This window comes from Schistocerca cancellata, chromosome 9 (genome assembly GCF_023864275.1).
Source record: "Schistocerca cancellata isolate TAMUIC-IGC-003103 chromosome 9, iqSchCanc2.1, whole genome shotgun sequence".
In the NCBI taxonomy this organism is placed as follows: domain Eukaryota; kingdom Metazoa; phylum Arthropoda; class Insecta; order Orthoptera; family Acrididae; genus Schistocerca; species Schistocerca cancellata.
This window is the reverse complement of record NC_064634.1, coordinates 12,321,887-12,341,868: the sequence shown is the minus strand read 5'-3', so window position 1 is coordinate 12,341,868 and position 19,982 is coordinate 12,321,887. Positions and strand designations below refer to the sequence as shown.

The following is a 19,982-nucleotide window of genomic DNA, read 5'->3' as shown; positions in this document are numbered from 1 at the left end:
CTACATAGTACAGGCAACCACAGCTCTAAATATTCACATTGGAAAACAGAAAACTGCCTCAGTTGTATGAAATCCCTTTTTTTATTGGACTGACAATTAAAAAAGGGGTTTTCATACAGTTGAAGCGGTTTTCTAATTTCCAAGAAGCATTTGTATTATGATGTAAAATAAATAAAAATAAATGATGGTGCTACTGCTTGCAGTGTGCTTTCAGTTGTCCGAGACTGTAGATGTGTGTGCAAGTTGCATTTGCGCAAGTGTGTGTGCATGTGTGTCTATTGCTGACAAAGGCCTTAATATCTGAAAGCTATAATTGTGAGAGACTTTTATTATGCCTATCGCGACTCAGCACCTCCGCTATATGGTGAGTAGCAACTTCCCTTCTCTAATATTATTACATTCCATTCTGGATTTTCCATTGTTTTATTATTGGAAGTGTTGGATTGCTGATGGGGTGTGTCAGGGAAGCCCAACTAAAATTCGAGGCCAAATCCACAGAAGATAATTACATGGTCAAATGAACTGGGTAAACTTTGAAAGCTGGTTTGCAAATATGGTTCTTCCAAATCTTCCTCAAAAGTTAGTCACTGTGATGGACAATGCTCTATGCCATAACAGACAGGTAGACAAAACACCCACGTGGTACGATACCAAAGCGAGGATGTTGGAATGGCTGCAAAAGAAATGTGTTGCCAGTAATGAGAGCATGAGGAAGCAGACTCCATTTTAAGTCACAAACACAGACCTGCTTAAAAAAATGTATATGACCAATGGAATTGTAAAAGATAAAGGTCACATAGTTGTGCAGTTTCCACCCTATGATTGTGATTTGAGTGTGGTGGAACTGCCATGGGCATCAGGTGACATGTCGAAAGACAATTTGTTTAAGAGTACAAGTGAATCCTTTTGGTAACTACTGCTGGCTGGGAATGGTACCGCACCAATTAGAAGAAGATTACTCACAGCATGACAGTGTCGTCAAACTTGCAGTAGATGAAATCTTTATCAAGACTGGTACTGCTGAATCAGACACAGATGAAGAACTTAATTGTGACTGAGTCGGAGTGATTTGTGTGTACATACATTTCAGCATTACATATGGGAATAAATGTTCAAAATTTTACTCATTCTCTCTTTATTTCCACAGTGTAATGTTTACTACTGCTTCTTTTTAATTCTAAATTGTCCATGAGAACTGATATGGAATTAGTAGCTGCAAGTACAATCATTTAACATTAAACTATCAATTTACATTTCATGAATCCTATGAACTTTTGTGACAGCCATGTCTCAGTTTTTCCAGTTGTAAATGTGCAACGTGTATTGGTCATGCAGGATACAGTGACTGATGCGCAGTGACCAGTTTTTGTCCATAGAGCGGGGCAAGTTCATTTGTTTGTTCAGAAGGGGAGACTGACAAGCTTTTCCAACTTTCAGCTGGTCAGAAATAACAGAATAGTCATGCACGCCCTACAATCTTTCTGTGTTTGGTAAAAAAAAAAAAAAAAAAACCTCATTTTTTTGTTACTTGTAGCTTTGTGTGTCAGGTTCATTATGATTTACCCATCATTTCATGAATAGTCATAGTTATTGGGATATTTAAATGGAAGTAAAACACTGCACGAAATTCGAAAAAGTTTGCAATGAAAAATAGGGATCACTATGATTTTGCATGTGGTGTACATTACATAATATATTGCTGCATGTGAAATATAGCTAACATACTGAATTTTTCTTTAGACTTGTTTGGAAGTCTCTCTCTGTCACTTATCTCAAGAAAATTGGTCCGGCGTAGCTCACTCATTTGTGATTGCACCTTGCCAGTGATAAAGCCTGAGTGAAATATCCACAACATTCCTCATATTTCATACACAGTTGGAGATATCAAGATGAGATTTTGGCGAATAGTAGCATGCAAAGAGGAGAGTATTTTGCCATATGGTTATTACACAAAATTTCATTATCTCCTGCATCAGTCCACTAACTAAAGACTTTTCCAATGAAAGAGCATAATTTTTACAGGCCATTGATACCCAGTGAAACGAGAAATGCTATGGGTTTTGGAACAACGTAAGTGAAGTCGTGTTTATTTTGTACCAAGGCATGCTTTTTCATAGGATGCTGTCCTTACTTTTCCTCAGTTTCTTACTTAATAATAAACCACTGTTCCAGAATTCTCTCACAATTGTGTCTGCACAACATGTTGGTGAGATGAGGCTGTGTAGACTCCGCTGACTTTTGGCAAAAGAAACAAATTTTAATATGGCAACAAGAGAAATATGTAAGTTCTACTCAAAATCCCCACTCTTGACTTTTCTCTGAAAGTTAAAAATAGTCGACAAACAAGGCAAAAATAAATCGCTGCATTTTTGGGGAATTCTTGTTACATACTAACCAAAGAAGAGGTGACAAAACTTTTTGAATGGTCACCATACAAGTGTGGGCGTGTTTACCAAAAATGTGAGTGTACGCTTCAGTTTAGAACGGCATTTCCCCTCCATTGCTCGGCATTTCCCTTCCAGTGCTTTGAGCGACCTCCCCCCCCTCCCCCCCAATCACTGCCACTCTCTCCACGCTTCTCCAGCCGACTGCGCGTCTAGCGGCCACGGCACTATAGCAGTTGACAGTTGTTGCAGCGGTGGCTAATACGTGGCACTGTCAGCACTGCTTGGGAAAGAACTTATGAACACAACTGTGTTTCTAACACTGCTGGACAGTGTGGCTTCTTCCCCGTGCACTGCCCCTCTCCCCTCGTCAGCATAAGTGCTGGTAGTTGGTGGGTGGATATATGCTTTTGGTTTCTTCTGTGTGGTGTTTTTTGTTTATATATATTTGATGTCTTTGAGAATGTTTTTATGTGTGTCTGGAAATGTGACACTGGATCAGATTTCAGTTTTGCAGCATTAACAATGTAGGAAAAGACAGATCAAGATTCAGACAGGCACATTAAATGCAGCACAGCCTTCACCAGAAAAAAAAGAGAAACACCCACCATTCCTTCACACAAGCAGGCAAAATGAATGATGTGTGTTTCTCTTTCTTTTTTTGATAAAGGGTGTGGCCGAAAGTTTATATGTAAGTGCATTTTAATTGTGCCTGTCTGCAACTTAACATGCCATCCTTAAGGCAAGTAGCAATCTATCTTTTTCCACATCATTGATATTCCAACCTGGAGTTTCCATTGTTTGATTTTTGATTTCTATTAAACATGAATTAATTGGTGTGTGTGTGTGTGTGTGTGTGTGTGTGTGTGAAAGACAGAGAGAGAGAGAGAGAGAGAGAGGTTAATTATACACTACTTATAATGTCAATAATGTGAATCAGTGTTTCTGGGAATGACAAGCAGAAATTTCAAAACTAGGTATAAAGAACATAGAAGAAGGTGGAAGTTGGAAGTGTGAAAATAACCACTCAACCTTTGCTGAACATGGACATGAACCATACAACATGGAACAAGACATGAAAACACACACACACACAGTCAATTCACACAAAAAATAACACACCACACATAAAAAATATCAAACCACACATTCACACCACAACACAAATAAAAGACGAAGATAAACACACAATGACAACTGGCAACGTTACACTCTGTAAACAATTTCATTCAATACACAGTGAAAAATGGAAATGAAATTTTTAAGTAAATGTGAAATCTTCCATCTGGAGTTTGCAGGTCAAGTAAATATATCTCCAGGATCACACACATGGATTAACATCACAAATCAAGAGAATAACAATAGACAACTGTACCAGCAGTCTGATGGGCTCGCTACGGGCAACCCTTTAGCCGGCATCCTTGCCGACATCTTTATCAATTCCTTGGAAAAAAAGCTGTTGAACTGTGTCTCAGCCATTTCACTAGGTATCCTTTCTTACACAAGATACGTTGATGATATTCTAGTCATCTATAATGGACCCGCTGATAGAATTGATCGTATATTTAAACTTTTTAACGACCCCCATGAAAAAATTTCTTTCACTATTGAACTCAAAAGCGAAAACCGCCAATTACATTATTTAGACTTGACGCTTACGATAGAAGACAATAACATCACATTCAATATTTTTCAAAAAGAAACGTATACTGACCAAATCATGGCTGCTTCCTCTTTTCATCCACAGTCTCAAAAAATGACCTTTTTTCACTCTGCCGTCCACCGAGCCACCTCCATACCACTTTCAACAGAAAAGTTTAATGAGGAGATTAATTTACTTAAAACCATAGCAGTCAATAGTGAATATACGCCTAACATAGGGGACGATATCCTAAAAAAGAAAACTGCAAGAACTACCACGCTCAACACCTCATGCACTGAAATTAACCCAAAAAAATGTTTTTCTATTCCTTTCATAGGACCCAATTCCTATCAGACTCAGTGCATGCTTCGCAACAAATACAACTGCAATGTTGCCTTCTCTACTAATAATAATCTAAAGAGAAACTTCATTCATAATTTGAAATCCATTCGCTCTCCTACAGAAAGTTCTGGCATTTATAATATCACCTGTGATACCTGCTCCTCCTATTATATAGGGCGAACCGGACGTGCTTTCACCATCAGATATAAAGAACATCTTTTGAGAAAGAATGGCACCAGTCCCCTAAATTCATCCTTTGCCGATCATCTCTTAATTACTGGACACGTGCCTAAAGCCATAGGTGATAACAATATTCTGCATACCGAAAAGAAGGGGCGTAGGTTAGATGTCTTGGAGGAATTGGAGATTTTCAAACATCTCTCTCTGGTCATGATGGCCTCATTCTCAACGAACAGCTCCCGCTGCGAAATAAAAACTTTTTCAACTGTATAAAGCCTTTGCTTGATCTTTGATTCAGATTTCCTCATGCAATTTACCAAAATGTTGTTTTCCTGTTACATCTTTGCTGTTTTATTGTATGTCTTAACTAACGTTTTTTTCCATTACAATATGTATCTCTGTTTAAAGCAGATAAACATGTAACTTCATCCTATTATTATTAGTGCTTATGTTATGCCTGAATCAGCTGCATCACAATTTCATGTGTCTAATTTTGAATGTACAGTAGCCCAGTTATTTCTGCAGCTACTAGATGGTGCTCGTAGCAACACCATGTTTACTTGCCCACACTTTCTAAAGTGGGCACCAGCGTTGCCAACCATACGATAAATTATCGTGATCTACGATAATTACAACGTGAACACGATATACGATAGTACATTGCTGATAATTGCGGAATCTACGATAATTTTTGTGAAGATTTAAAATGAAAATAAATTGATGCTTGTAGTAGTTTAATACGTTAATAATCTGTTTTCATATATTTAAGTCCATACTCCATTCAATATAAGCAATTTCCTCTTTTTCTCTCGTCCACTCCCCGCAACAGTCGAACGACTCTTAACACTGTATATTCGCTTCCGGGGAATACCCTTACCGCCTAACAAATATTGTTTCACAACAATATGGGCTATTAGGGCTAGGCCATCGTCATCAGTTGCTAGTGCAATTGGGACTTGAATGCACGGGTAGTTAGTTGTCTTTGTGCTCTTAAAAAAATATTAATTTTTTGTTCTTAAGGGAAAAAGTGTGGTGTTCTTTAAATAAATACTGTAGTAGTGTATTCAAATATAAATAATGGAAAGTGACAACAGTGATGTAGATTCTCTGCGGACCCCACAGAAGAAATTGAGGCTGCGTGGTGAGTTGAAATTAAAATGTTTGAAACAAAAGTTCAGAAAGGAATGGTTGACTAATTTATCTTTCAAGGATTGGCTACAACCTGTTAGTGACGATGCATATAAAGCTCAGTGTAAAGTTTGTAGATGTGAATTCAGTGCTGAGTTGACTGTAGTAAAAAATCAAGCTAAAGGGAAAAAACACTTAAGTGCCGTAAAATGTGTCAGGCCTCTACAAAAGAAACTTGACTTTTCATCACAATCAAAATCGTGTGATACATTTGATAAGCAGGGCAAGAGGGCTGAAATATTGGTATGTGGATTTTTGGCAGAACATAACATTTCTATTAATACAGCCAATCACTTAACAGATGTAATTAAAAGTGCCTTTCCCGATTCTAAAATAGTTGAGAACTTGCAGTTGGGTAGAACAAAAGCCACAGGGGTGATAAAGAATGTCATAGGTAAATGTCATTTGGATGAACTGAATGAAGTTTTACGGAGACAAAAGTTCAGTTTCATAATTGATGAATCTACCGACATTTCCGCTACGAAAAATTTGTGCATTTGTGTGCAGTATTTTGATGAAGATAGCTCCAAAATACATACTAAATTTTGGCAGTTGTTACAGCTGTTTGACGAGAAAAATGCAGCGGCCGCTCATGAAGGCGCCACCGCTAATCGTTTGTACGATCTCGTACGTAGGGCCTTGTCAGTACATAATATTCATCCTTAAAATTTAGTAGGATTTGCTTCGGATGGGTGCAACACAATGATGGGTAAAGACAATTCTGTTGCTAGTCAAATAATTAGAGATTTTCCTGGTATTTTTATACAGAAATGTATATGTCATTCATTGCACCTATGTGCAAGTGAGGCTTGCAAACAATTACCTAGACTATGTGAAGACACAGTAAGGGATACATATTCATTCTTTAAGCATAGTTCAAAACGAATAGCCCAGTTTGTGGAATTCCTACAGTTTTGTAATGTTGAACCTCACAAGATACTGTATCCGTCTCAAACAAGATGGTTATCTTTGTTAACTGTTATTTCACGTATTCTAGAACAATGGAATGTATTGTCATTATTTTTCACTTGCAAGTGGGAAGGGACAACTTTGTACGAGTATTTTTTATATTTCTCGAGTGGATTCTACCGAAATTTGTGTCTCTGAATCAATATTTTCAAAGCGAGAAATTAGTAATTTGCTCTTTGCATGATAGAATGTGCAAAACGTACAAAGAAATCCTTCTCTGCTATATTTCTCCTGATTATATCAATAAAACTGATTTGACAGACACAGATCCAGCAAACCCAGCCCAATTTGTGCCTTATACGCAAATGTATTTAGGTGTAGGTGTGATGGATTTCATGAGCCAATCTGAAAACATCTCACAAAAATCTAAAGTGACTGATTTCTACTACAGAGTGCAACAGTTACTTATAGTATCTTGTTGTGAGATAAAAAAGCGGTATGATTTCAACAATTCTGTTCTAAAAATGTTGAGTTGGTTAACACCAGAAATAGCATTGTCAAAAAGTGCTGCAAGGCCGTCAACATTTGTTCCACTTATAAAGTCAGTTCAGAGGATTTCTCCAAAAGATAAAAGGCTTATGCAAATGATTGATGATCAGCATTGCCACATGCCACATTGCCACATGCAGAATATCCCGAAAATCTACGGCCTAAAGAGGTGGACGAATTTTGGGTGGTCATAAAGAACGCTAGGGACCTTCATGGTAACCAAGAGTTCCTCCAAATAGGAATCTTTGTGCTAGATATATTAGTTTTACCACATTCTAGTGCTGATTGTGAAATGAATCTAGTGAAGACACCATTGAGAAATAAGTTACATTCGGGTACAGTCAGCGCAGTAATGCTCACTTCCCAGCGTGTGAAGAATGGTGTACAGTTCGAACCAACCAGTGCAATGATTGCATCAATGAACACGTCAAACATTTATGCTAAGAAGAAGGAATCTCATCGAGATAGTGAGTCCGATTTCGCCGATGTGGAGTTCGACAACGATGCTTATTAGGGTGAGTTTAATTATATTATTATTTTTAATTATGTTAAGTACACAGTACTACTTTTCGATCGGGGTTAGCGAATTTTCCTCGCATAAAATCTGTGATGCTTTGGACACTTCCGAGTTTATCTGGTTCTGAACGTATTTTTAGTACTTAGCATCGCGATTAGAGACGTTTTGGTTTGTAATTAGGAGGTTTTATGGATAAAAATTTTAAAAGATGAGAAGACTTTGCCATTCGCAATTGAAAACAAAAATATTGTATACGTCATATTATCAGCATTATTGTTTTTGTTTTTTTAAGATTATCAATATATGATAATTTTAGATAAAAAACGATAATTTTAAATACAAAATGCCATAATTTTATCTTCCGAGGTTGGCAACGCTGGTGGGCACCTCAGTCTTGTTGCAACCCTTGTTCACTAAAGGACGAGCAGCCCTTAGTGGCTCGCCATCTTACAACTATTCATGACGTCGCCTTTCCGGCTTAGATCTTTTTTAATATGTGACTTGTAAGTACTGCATCTTTTTCCAGTCAGTACAAACTTTAATTTTATTAATGTATTATATACTTAATATGTTTTAGAACAGTTAGTCTAATTCTGAAGACGACACTCATAGTAGCGTCGAAACCTGGTCAATTTTGACTTATATTTGTGACCGACGGCTTATTTGTTCTAATGTAATTGTAATCAATAAATGAAAAGCACCAGTTATCATCATGTTGTTCTACCAAGAACCAACGGAATATTCTGTTTACATGTAATTGTAATCATTTATGTTTCACGTGTCTGGCAAGCTGTGAATTCAACATTCTTCATATAGAGATCAACGCAGTTTTCTTCTTGTCAAATTGTCATTTCTCTATACTTTGTATGTAACTTAGAAGCTGCCAGTTTTTGAATTTTTGTATGTAGTGTAGGATGTTTCTTGGTTTGACCGACTATATCTGCATATGAAATTTGCCTGGAGATGGTGTCTTGCAGACTGTGTGGAAAGTAGCCAATTCAGCTGAATATTTCCAAAAGTGCTCAAATGTGCGGCCCTTGTGAAAACAAAGGGACAGGTGAAATGGAAAGCAGTCGAGTACAGACAGCCATGTGACAAGAATTGTAGGTGTCTTGAGAGCTGCCATGAAACGTACGGAGAAGGATATGAACCAAAAATGCTTGTGCCCTAATTTTGATGAGATATTTCCAATTTTACAAAGGTTTAGTATTTGACATACACATTTCTTTTAAGAAATGAGTTTGGAAGTTAAGTGGTAACTGAAACTTATTTACTGTCAAAAAAATATGTAAAATTTCTAATAAAAGTAATTTTCATTTATCTGTAAGACTTTATAAGATTCCTGAATAAAGTGATTGCATCCACCATAAAAAGAGGTGTTTCATAAATTTAAACTTGCCAGACTATGCAGATCTTGACTAATTCTCAGTTGTACTGATGCAACATAAATAGCCACACGACAATGTACTGAACAAACCTGACCAACAGTGACTGTGAATAGAAAATTAATTTTATTTTGTCTTCTGTTCCAAATTATTTTAGACATTTTGTGATGCTACATGTTTTTATTTTCTCTTCAGTGTGAGAATTTTCAATTTAAATGTTTATTTGAGTTAACTGCAACAACTGTGATAGGCCATAATTCAGAGAACAGAAGGTCAGTTTTCCCACAAAATATCAATTTCCTATGCTTTACTACTGTTGATTGCTTAGACTAAAATGTTAATTAACTTTGGAGTGACACACCTTGGTATTTGGATTGTGTACCATATAGCTGAGTTGAGTTCTTCTGCTGCTAGGCATCAAGTAATTCCATTACAGACTCTTTTGACTGCAGTTGTCAAATGAATAATTGCCTCAACCGTTTTGTGATGCATTTTTTTTTTTTAAGATAGTTCTCTGACTTTCATATATTGACACTAACTTTGATTCATCATTGATAACTGATGGTACTTCAAGCTGATTGGCAATGTTCAAAGACCTATTTGCATGCTCCTTTATTAATACCGTAGTGTAACATGAGATTCTCTGGAATATCATGTTCCTCTGTTATCCTAGAAAATGTATTTTAGATAGTTAGTTGGTAGTGAACATGCAACTGTGCACACTTTATGTTGATACGTGCAGAAACGAACAAACCATAGACACAGGATGTCAGCAGTGTGTGACAGCGATTGTCTTCAACTGGCGTGAAGGGGTCACTTATGCTTTGGCATCATGGGTTGGTGGGGTTTTGGATGGCAGAGAGAAATGGAAACTGTTTACAATTTAAGCACTCAAGAAACTTACTTACTCACTGGTCATACCGGACTCGAGAGCCCATTACCGCAGCAACGTATTTTCGCTATCTGTCCCTGTCTTGGGCTGTTTCCTTCCATTCACCTTCAATGCCTAGGCTCCTCAAATCAGCCTTAACATTGTCCTCCCATCTACGCCTCGGTCTCCCCACAGGACGTTTTCCTTCTAGGTGCCCTACCAGTACTCTGTGCGTTGCCCTGCCCTCATCCATTTGAGCTATGTGACCCGCCCATGGCAGCCTATGTGATTTAATAATACTGACTATGTCAGGGCTTGAATAGAGTTCGTGAACCTCTTCGTTATGCAGTTTTCGCCACTCTCCGCTAATGTCATCCCTTTTTGCTTGAAAAATTTTCCTCAAAATTTTGTTTTCAAATACTCAAAACGGCTTTTCATTTTGCACAGTGAGAGACCAAGTCTCACACCCATACAGCATAAATGGTAGAATAATAGTTTTGTATATTCTAATCTTTATATTCCTAGACAATATCCATGATGAAAGTAATCTATTCAGTGAGAAGTAGCACGCATTTCCCGAACATAATCTCTTCTTCAGTTCGGATTCAATCTCATTTCTCGAAGTGATGTCCACACCTAGATACTTAAATGTGTTCACTTTTTCAAACTGCATGTCTCCAACTCTTAACATTTCCTGATCTACTGGTGTTGGCATTCTAGTAGTAACCAGGTATTTAGTTTTGTCTTCACTTATCCTTAGACCTACATCTTCACTAGCCTTGATTAACACATTCGCATTTGCTGTTACAGATTCTTTCCAATCGCTAATGATGTTTAGATCATCTGCATACCCTAATATCTTAATATTTCCATTTAACTCCACACCCTCTGAATTATCTGCTGCCATTTGTACAATATATTCTAGGACTAAATTAAAAAGTAGCGGAGACAGGGCATCTCCCTGCTTACGACCATTCTTTATTACAAATTCTTCTGACTCAACTTTCCCCACGTGTACTCTACCTTTTGTGTTTTTCAAACTCGCTTCTATAAGTCTAACATACTTCTTTGGTATTCCAAGTTCCTAAAGAATTCTGTACAATTTTGACTGCAATACTGAATCATATGCTTTTGTAAAATCTATGAAAAGATTATGAACTGGTTTTTGTATTCCCATTTCTTTTCCAAAATTTGCCGCAGGGTGAATATTTGGTCTATAGTTGATCTGTTCCTCTGAAAGCCGGATTGGTAATTCCCCACAATGTCATCTGCATATGGTGTAAGCCTGCTTAGAGGAATATTCGAGAAAATTTTGGAACATACTGGTAATAGCGATACCCCTCTACAATTACTACAATCCATTTTGTCACTTTTCTTAAAAATCGACTCCTGCCACTCTTCAGGTATCATCTCTGAGTTCCATACTTAAGTTATCACTTTGTGAACTACTTCCACCAATTTCTGTCCCCCATTTTAAATAATTCTGCAGTTATGCAATCTGATCCTGGTGCTTTATGGTTTTCCAATTTGTTGTTTGCATCTCTTACTTCCTTTAATGTTGGCTCAGGTATCTGGGGTTCTGCTGTATGTATTTGTACGCCTGCTCATTTCCTGCTTCCTAGTGTACATTTAATAGATGCTCAAAACACGCCCTCCATTTACTTAATATAGCACTGGGGTCTGTCAGTATTCCCCCAGCATCCCCTCAAAGTGCATTTGCCCTAGCCTTGAAGCCCTTCCTATACCCATTTATGTCTAGGTAAAGTTCCCTAATTTTTTTTGTTTTACTGTTTGTTTCCATTTTTGTAATTTGATTGTTCAAATAATCCCACTTCTTTGCCCGTAGCCTACGACCAACTTCCCTTCTCAAGTTCAAGAACTACTCTCGTTTTCTGTCTCCCATTCTATCCCAATCTAATCGCACTTTTCTTCTTTCCCCTACTAATTTCTTGCATTCCTCATCAAACTACGGTTTCCTCCTGTTCTTCTTAATTGTACCTATTGTGACCTTCGCTGCCTGTTTGATATTATTCCTCACAGTGACCCACTGTTTATTTACATCCTCATCTTGATCTTCGTGTGTCCTGAGAGCATCAAACCTATTTGAAATTTCTATCATGTACCTTCTTCTAAAGTTTTCATCATTTAGCTTGGCAGTGTCGAACCTAACAAGTTCTGCATTTTGACACCTTGATGTTGCTGTAGATAGCCATTGGTGAACTTTGGCAGCTACAAGAAAACGATCAGAATCGCAGTCTGCTCCCCTGAAAGTCATAACATTTTCTATACTAGTGTGCCATTCCAGTACTACACCTGTATTTTGATCTTATTTGATCCTATTTTGAAGTAACACAGATAATGAGTGAAGAATTTTGTATTGTTTATTGAAATTTCCACGATATGACAAAGTTTTTGATTATTGATTTATTTTGCACTATCGTGGTTTTTTGGGTGATCGGAAAATGTTGTAACTTGAGATTTACATTAACAATATATTTGGCTATAACGTATTAAAATTTCATTAACCTCATACAAATACATCGCAAGCCATATATTTTTAAAGTGAACGTTTCCTTCCGAAGACACCTAAAATCGCAAAATCCGTACCAGAATCAGAAAAAAATATATAAATTTGACTGTAAAACGAAAGTGCTGCATATAGCCTTACGCAGAATAAAACTAGGAAAATATTGGTGTATCACATTTTGCGATACGTTTATCGGTTCGCTTGTAATTAAAGCGTAAATTCGAGTGTCCATAATAAAAATCCTATAGCAAGAGGAGTCGTCAGGAACCTAATCTTATCAGTTTAAACAAATAAAAATAAAATAAAAACAAATGATGTATACATAACATAATAATGTAATATACATAGCGGTATTACTACGAAGAACAATATCCAGTAGAGAACTCCGATGCAGAAGCACTGAGTCGAGCAGGTCGAGCCGCGAGCTGTATTACTGCGTGAGCTGAGACCGCAGAGACCAGAGTGACACCTGAGTTGCTTTGCTCAACGCTCTGGCTAGAGTCGAGAACGGTGGGGTGAGCGTGGAGCGGGCGAGTTCCGAGGGTGGGGGGAGCGGTGAACTCACCCGCTCCGAGACAAATCGTCCGTTCCCTTGCGAGCAGGTTGTTGCAAGTAGTTCCTATGTTATCCGCTAGGTGGCTCTCTGTCCTGTTGCTCGCATCAACTGCCCAGAGGGCAGGACGTGCGACTGAAACGATCGCCGACAGAGTGCGATGCGAAGTTAAGCTGCGCCAGACACTGCACGCGGCAGACGACGCACAGAGACGGCACGGCATATGTGAAACACAAAATCCAATGGGGCACTGCACAATGCAGGCAGCCAAGGTAGAAGCAGGGCAGAGGCCGGCGCTGGCTGTGTTGTGTGGCGTGCACTGTGCTGTGACCAGCAGAGGCGCTGCTGATATGCTCCGTCTCTCTCTCTCTCTCTCTGCCGTGGGAAACGTTTGGAGCTACCGTTATTTTTTTCTGAATCACTGATTGTTCACTCCTTTGAAAGATTCAACTCTATGAATCAGTTCAAGAGCGGATCCCCCATCTCTAATCTGAAGTCCATATCCCCTACCCGCAACCTGGGGACGCGCTGTGCCGTGGTGGTAGGGGCCCTCGAGACAGAAGCAGCCGAGAAAACAACTGAAAATATTTTAAGTCTGATATGTAACTTGAGCTGATGCTCTCCATGAAGTGATGTCGTAAGATTCACTCCATATACACTGATCAGCGAGAACATTACGACCCCCTATCTAACAGCTGGTATGTCCAACTTTCACACAGATAACAGCAGCGACGTGTCATTGCATGCAAGCAATGAGACCTCGGTAGGTCACTGGAGCGAGTTGGCACCACATCCGCACACACAAGTCACCTAATTCCCACAAATTCCAGAGAGAGGGGCCATTATCTCTGATGCCACGTTCAACCACATCCCAGATGTCTTCTATCAGGTACAGATATAGCGAGTTGGAGGGGCCACCACATGAATTTTAATTCAGCACTGTGTTCCGTGAACCATTCTATCACACGCTGAGCCTAGTGACACGGCACATTATATGAGAAACATTATCATCATGAAGGGGCGCATGTGATCTGCAACCAGTGTATGATACTCCTTGGCCATCACGGTGCCTTGCACGAGCTCCACTGGAACCACTGATGCAACACGAATATTCCCTAGAGCGTAAGGCAGCTCCCGCCAGCTTGTCTCCGTCTCACAGTATAGGTGTCCAGGAGCTGTTTCCCTGGATTCACACCCTCCCATTGACGTGATGAAGAATGTACTAGGATTCATCAGACCACTCAATGCTCTGCCACTGGGCCAACATCGAGTGCTGATGATCATGTGCCCATTACAGTCATAGTTGCCAATGTCAAGGTGTTAAGATTGGCACATGCATGGATCATCAGCTGCAGAGGCCCATTGTTACGGGTGCTCAGTACACTGTGTGTTCAGATGCTTGTACTCTGCCTAGCATTAAAGCCTGATGTTAGTTCTGCCATAATTCACCACCTGTACTGTTTTAGTAGCCTGTCCAGTCTATGAAGTCCAACATTTGCAGTGAGGGGTGGCTGCCCAATACCATGACGTCTGGACGTGGTTACACCGTGTTTTGAAGACAGTCACCACAGCACTCTTTGAATACCCAAGTCGTGCAGTTTCTGAGATGCTCATACTGAGCCTCCGGACCGCCACAATCTGTCCTTGGCCAAACTCAGATTGACCACGTGCTGTGCCCACTCTACACATGAACAGCAGGCTCATTGATGCTATATGCACTGTTCATGTGTCTGACCAGCAGTCACTCCTCATTAGGTGATGCTTTTATCACCTAGATGGGTATATATCGATAGCAGGTCAGTGCTCATAAAGTTCTGGCTGCTCAGTGTACATTGCTCAAGTTAATGTGAGATCTGTCCATCCAAATGTGAAACGGTTTTATTTGAGTAACAAAATACAGAAGAATTCTTTCACAAGTGATCACATCATTTTGTAGAGAGTTGGCATAGTTCTGAGCTCTCTTACAGCCCTTGGCCATCTGCAGACAACAAAGAAGTCTGCATGGTACAATTAGTGGAACTCAGTAGAAGGTTCAGTGTCTCAAGAAAATACAAGGTGAGTGAAGGTCAAAGTAAGGTAAAAGCTGAACACAAGAAGCATCAGGTGACAGATCAATTGAGAGGTGAGAGTAACCCATAACACTTCACTTCAAAACTGATGAATAATTGTTTATCCAGTTATTAACTTCTGTGTATCTTAGCCCATAACCTACTGAAAATTCGTATGTTCCAAAGACAGATCACTTGCAGTGATTAACATTGTAAGTGTCCATGAGTGACTAATTATAAGTAATCATTTGAATAATACACAGAAGATAATATTTTAATTAAACACTTTTCCATACACCATAGTTAACAAGACTGATAAAGAAAAAAATCAAAGAGTAGTTATTATGAAATATAGGGTATACCAAGATCACTTGTAAATCTTTTTAATGATTACCAGTTTCATCTGATCTTCATCAGATCTGTGATGACATCATCAGATATTGTAACACAAAACAGGTCACGATCTTTTAAAAACTTGCAAGTCATACAGTGATGTTGCATCATTTTACTATAAAAGGTAGCAAGGAACATAATTTACTGTAAAAATAATGCAACGTCTCTATGTGACTTGCAAGTTTATGAAGATCATGAATTTCTGTAAATATGTTACATGATCTGATGATGACATACGAGATATGTCAACATCAGTAATTAATAAAAAGATTTACAAGTGATTTTGGCATACCTGATATTTCAGAATAACAGTTCAGATCAGCTGTTGACACAATGTTGAAGATATTTAGTAGTTATTACAACACTACATGAAAATACAAAGAACATATATATTAACATTATGCACAATGTGTAACAAGACAACAAGAATAAAGAAAAATAATTAACTCTCAACAATTTGCATAGCATAAAACATCATTAGTGATACAAAAATGACAAAAAATATAAATATTTTGTTAAGTACTGAAAACAATTATTACTTTATGACTCAGTGTCAGATTCTTTACAATATTCACACTACCATGTTTCCTCAGCCATTACAAGTTTTCAAATGCCATATTATCTAAAATTAAAAAAAAAAACAGTAACATGAAAATTTTGAAATTTACACACTGCTGGCCATAAAAATTGCAACGTCATAATGACAGTGTGCAACATATGACAAATTAACATGGGGTTATACTACGTTCTTGGATATGCAAATGATCAGCATTTCAGCACAACCTTACGGCACAGGTAGGAGTAATACCGGCCGTATCTGTAGGTAAGAAAAGATCTTACAGTCACTTTCTCATTCAGAAATCTCATTTGAATGTTCATTGTTTGATAGAAGATTACATTATGCCTTGTGTAAGAAGCATAACATACAGCAATGTGTGTCAGAATTTCACAGCAGCAAGCTTGTGGCTCAGTGAGATTGTAGTTTATTGTTCTGCAATATTTCTGTTTGCATTGGTTGGGATCCCACAGCGGTCATACAGCAATGTAATTGATGAGTTCAGGAAGGGCATACTGAATGCCACAAAGGATCTCAATGGCCCCACAAGGCTAGCACCTGAGAGGGCAGACACATTGAGAAGGGCAGCACAAATGGTCAAAGGTTTCTTTGATATGTGTGAGAGTATCACAGAGATGCTGAAGAAACTGAAATGTCAGATTCTTGAAGATAGTTGTAAATTATCCTAAAAAGTCAACTTGCAGTTTCAGGAACCGGCTTTAAATGATGACTCAAGGAAATAACCCTCTACATATAGCTCCCATAGGGATTATGAGGAAAAGATTAGATCAATTACATAAGGAGGCAGTTCCCACTCTCCATTCACAAATGAAATGGGAAAAACCCTCAAATAATTGGAACAATGAGTAGTACTCCCCTGCCATGCCCTTCACACTGGTTTGTAGAGAACAGATGTTGATATCAATGTAGATATTGTTCACTCAGCTGTGCAGGGTCATACATCCATTTCATGTAACTAAAATCAGTACATTTGCTTGTTCACAGCAAGACAAGTATATAGTGTGACAATGTCTGGAACACCAAAGACTGTCAGCTTGTCAAACATTGTTCCGCCTTCCCTTGATGCGGTAGGAAAGAGAAATGGACTGCCAGTGATGTACTCGACAAGAACACTGGACACAGGAGTGGCACCTCATCATCTTTTCTGTCCCGGTTCTGCATATAGCATCATTATACACATGTGTGGAGGCTCTGAGGAGAATAAAATGTTGCCAGAGTGCATTTGTCATCATTATAAGGACCCAGCTCCTGGCTCGACAGTAATGGGGTGCTGCTGAACACACATGACCACCTCTGGTTCACACAGTCAGTAATTTGGACAACGGCCATTACATTTCTGATGTGTTAAGGCCAGTAGCTGTACGCTACTAAATTTCATACCCTGAACACCCACAAATCATCTACAAATTAACCATGTATTCTCCCCAATATACAGTATGTGAACAGCAAGTACAATTTCTTTGTCTGCTATCCTTCCTGGTGTTTCAATTTTAATAGCCAGTTATGTGCGTTACTCTCTCTCTCTCTCTCTCTCTCTCTCTCTCTCTCTCTCTCTATCACACACACACACACACACACACAAGTGAAAATTATTTCACTGTTGCATACTGTCTCTTTTAATGACAGCAAGTTACATTAAGAGAAATTGCTGATTCTTTTTACAGTGATGTTAGGAACAATTTCACATCACTTATATTAAGAGAAATTGCTAGTTGTTTCTACAGTGATGTCAGGAACATTATTTCTCTATACAAAAAACATGGGAGAATTTTTAATTATGTTGTCTTTAATGATCCTCTGAGCTTGCTCATGTGGCAATCTGTCCAAGTTTATAGTTTGCCTAAAAACATAAAACAAAACAATTAATTACTGAAAATCAGACAGTCAACCTTAAAAGTTATTTACATAATGTAAAAGGCAAAATTCTATTTGAAATTCATTGCTGAGAAAGTCTCTTCTCTCTTCACAAACTCATACTAGCAGCTTCACATTAGAAAAATATGTAAAATAACTTTCACTACTTGTCTAGCCAGTTATTTTCCTAATATTCTGAAGCCTTAAAAATTCCTCCCGACCTTCTCTAAACATCTCGTGCCATCTGTTCAATTGTGGTCTGGAAAAGCAGTCATCCCCAAAGACTTCCTTAAGGATTCCAAAAGTTACCAATGGTGCCTTTTTGAGCTGTATGTCACAGGGCAGATGGACTAGCTTACCAGTGATAGGTAACTCAGTTGCCTTCATGCTCTTGGAGGGCCATTATTGCATTTTCCATGAACTTCTATGTAATAGTCACATCAAACTTATGATAGAGAAAACTTTACAGCAGTGCTATGTGATAAAGTTTAGCCTAAAGCTCAAAAAGGCATCAATGATAACTTTTGGAATCCTTAAGGAAGTCTTTGGGGCCTAAGAATATAACGCTATCCAAAATGCACTGGTTGGCATGGTTACCACAACCTTCTGTATGTAACAAATACCAGAAATGAAAATGAATTGACTGTTAATTTTTCTTAATATCTAAATATATACTGGAATCAAGTTATTTCATTTCATATAATTATTTATCAGAGACGAGACGATAAGAAATTTTTTGTCGGTTGTGTGTTTATTTTATCCAGTCTGATCACTGTTGCCATATAGGGACAGGGATCATACACTATGAGGCAGGTGGAAACCACACTTGGCTCCGTCTCAAGTAAAATTAACATGACTTATTTATTTTAAGTATGTATTCGTTTAAATGCAAGGCATATAGATGTGGTTCTCCTTTCTATTCAAAGTTTAAAATTGACCTTCATGAATAAATTGCTAGATTTTTAACTGTTTTTGTTCGCATTTACCATTTGCCATTTTACAATAAGAAACAGAATTCATAAATTAATTTTTTCCTCCTCAGGAACTGAACACTAAAATGATACTCACATCAGTCGAACATACCCTTAAACCTAAAATAGAAGTTTGATCAATAGAAGTACTTTGTGACTTTAAGAACAGAGTAAGTAAGGACAACCATTCACTATATAGTGCACAGAAGTTGTTGTTGTTGTTGTGATGGTTTCCTTTTCTCTTTCTCTTCTCCTTGCTGATCTGAATAACTTAGTGTACTCATTAAAAGATGAGCTATAATGTTATAATGTTCAGCTTCTTGTTTAATGTGTCTATCTTCTACACAATTCTCCCTTTATACTGTGAGTGGTTGTTTACTTATTACTCTGCTTGTTTCAATGGACAACAATCGTATTGAGGAGACAGGCATTCTCTTACCATATGAACAAGTTAAAGCAATTCATTCCATAATTAGAAGTGACCACTTTAAAGGGAAATTATGCTTATTTAAGTACCTTTAAGGACTTACCCTTCAATATACATGCGAGCTCGGAATGCTGCAAGGTGAGCGTAGTATGTCGGGGCAGGATATGACACACTGCGTGTACACCGTGAGAACAGATGGCACAGGTAATATGTCAGTTCTTCCAACTCATCAATGTCCATATTAGAATCATCCCACAATTTGCGATACTTTGTTGGTCGGCTTACACCCTAATCAGTTAAAGCTACATTAGAAAGAAGTTTATATTTTCTTTTTGAATAAATTAAATTTAGCTGTGAACATTTCCCTACCACACTTTAGTGACTTGTTATATTAGAGACATGAAAAATGTAAATGAAAGTAAGTAACCTGTATACTGGCATGGCTGACGAGATAAAAATCAATGTGCCTGGGATGTGTTATACTAGTATCCACAATAGTTCCTGCAGGTACATTTTTATTTCTGCCATCTTCATCTTCTCGTTTCTTTGGGAAGAAACGTGTGTGGTGACGCTTTTGCACAACCAAGAATGTAATTTGAGGTTCATACGATTCTTCCAAGCCACGACAGGCATTTCGTATTTGTGTTAGTTCTTCTCTGAGAACC

General features: G+C 38.2%; 1 protein-coding gene across 2 annotated transcripts in view; it reads right to left on the bottom strand.

Annotated features, from left to right (window-relative positions):
* Positions 1 to 17,622: 17,622 nt before the first annotated feature.
* The window catches only part of LOC126101571 (protein argonaute-2-like), a 317,714-nt gene continuing 315,354 nt past the window's right edge, over positions 17,623 to 19,982 (bottom strand). For both annotated transcript variants that reach the window (XM_049912221.1, XM_049912220.1), the window contains exons 19-21: positions 19,745 to 19,981; positions 19,421 to 19,605; positions 17,623 to 17,905 (exon numbers count right to left, since the gene is read on the bottom strand). In XM_049912221.1, coding sequence (XP_049768178.1) covers positions 17,812 to 17,905; positions 19,421 to 19,605; positions 19,745 to 19,981 — 516 coding nt within the window. In that variant the 3' untranslated portion in view covers positions 17,623 to 17,811. The remainder of the gene's footprint in view (positions 17,906 to 19,420; positions 19,606 to 19,744; position 19,982) is intronic.